The sequence below is a fragment of the Recurvomyces mirabilis genome (assembly GCF_035927965.1).
Source record: "Recurvomyces mirabilis strain CCFEE 5264 chromosome Unknown scaffold_110, whole genome shotgun sequence".
NCBI lineage: Eukaryota > Fungi > Ascomycota > Dothideomycetes > Mycosphaerellales > Teratosphaeriaceae > Recurvomyces > Recurvomyces mirabilis.
Window position 1 is genome coordinate 1 of NW_027042044.1, and position 1,405 is coordinate 1,405.

Sequence of the window (1,405 nt, forward strand, 5' to 3'; positions counted from 1 at the left end):
GCTGTGGTGGAGACAGAAACGGCAGGCGCAATCGTGACTACGGATGAACGGCCTGCGAAAAGAGCGAGGTTGGAGGGGGTGATTTGTGACGCTCAGACTCAAGCATTCGGTGTTGCGATGCAAATGGTGCCGGACTTTGTCATGCAGATCACTGCCGCTGGAACCAATGGCCAACACACATTACGCACGAACCCTGCTGGAAACAGTATAACGAAAGATGCACAACACGCTGGCTCACAAGTATCCGCTTCGATGTCCAGGAACGAGCCCCAAAATTGTATGGAGCCTGAGAGTGCCATGCAGCCTGAGGGTGGAGTTGCAGATGTAATGTCCATGGACGAGGCAGACTTGCTTGTGGAGGAAAGCTTTGCACTTGCCGCCACATCTGTAGGTGGATTACAGAAGAAGGCTAGCAAGCTCAATCTTGTTCGCAAAAAGCTTGTACGGCCTGCGCAGGAGGTAGTGGTGAGCGCGACAGAGACTGCTGACAAGACGGAGAGGGTCGGTCATACCAGCTCGTCAACGAGGGCTCAGGCATCCGTTTCCGCGAAGGATACGAGTGTCTCCAATGACAATGCCTTGGACGGTCCACCGCCAACGACGGCGGCCATAACCGCAGATACAGGCGTCTTACCAGAGGTACCGGAGTCACCTGCTGCAGTAAGAAACATCTCGAGCGAGCATGAGCAAGCAGCTTATCAATCCGAGACCTTAATGTCGTCAGCATTGGACCGACATATCGATGGAGCGCAGGATTCGACAGTTTTCGCTTACCGTGCTTCTGCTTCGCGGAGCCCCGGAGTCGCACAGCCAGCACGCAAGGCGCCGAACGTGGACCCATCACTGCCTACTGCAAAGCGTACCAAGTCAGTGAAAACTATCGTTTCCTGTAGCGTTTGCAAGAAACGTACTTTTGGGCTCAAAGCCATCGGACATGCGCTTTGCAGTGAATGTAAAGCAAAGAAATCGGCGATCCAGGACCATAAGACCCGAGACGATGCAACGCCTGCTGTGAAGTCAGTGGAGGAAAGCCGTGGGTCAAGTGTGCGGGCTTTCGCGCCAGAAGTGGCTTTATCCTCAAGATCACCTGTTGAAGAGCAGCCTGCCCTGGATGTTACTTCCTCAATGAAGGTCGTTGAGAAGTCATTTCAGAGCGGGCACGTGGAAGCAGAGCTGTCGCCGCCTACAGACAAGAACAAGGGTGATAGACTGGACTTTTGGACATCAACGACCAGCGGGAATGGGCCAAAAACATCCGAGCATGTGACGGGCCATCCACAACAGGAAATCGCGATTGCTCAAGAAGGGCGTCAGCCTGCATCAGCATCAACAAAGGACGCTGTCTCTTTCCAGGCACGAATCGACTCACACCCGCAAACAACGCCGCTGGAAGAGACAGCCGGGC

The 1,405-nt window shown here is 54.3% G+C and overlaps 1 protein-coding gene across 1 annotated transcript; it reads left to right on the forward strand.

The window, feature by feature from the left end:
- Positions 1–123: 123 nt before the first annotated feature.
- LTS14_010978 (uncharacterized protein) lies at positions 124–1,309 on the forward strand (the record flags this gene model as incomplete). Its single annotated transcript, XM_064843626.1, has 1 exon — positions 124–1,309. A coding segment is annotated over one exon (1,186 nt), but the record flags the coding sequence as incomplete, so codon positions are not given.
- Between the last annotated feature and the right edge of the window lie 96 nt (positions 1,310–1,405).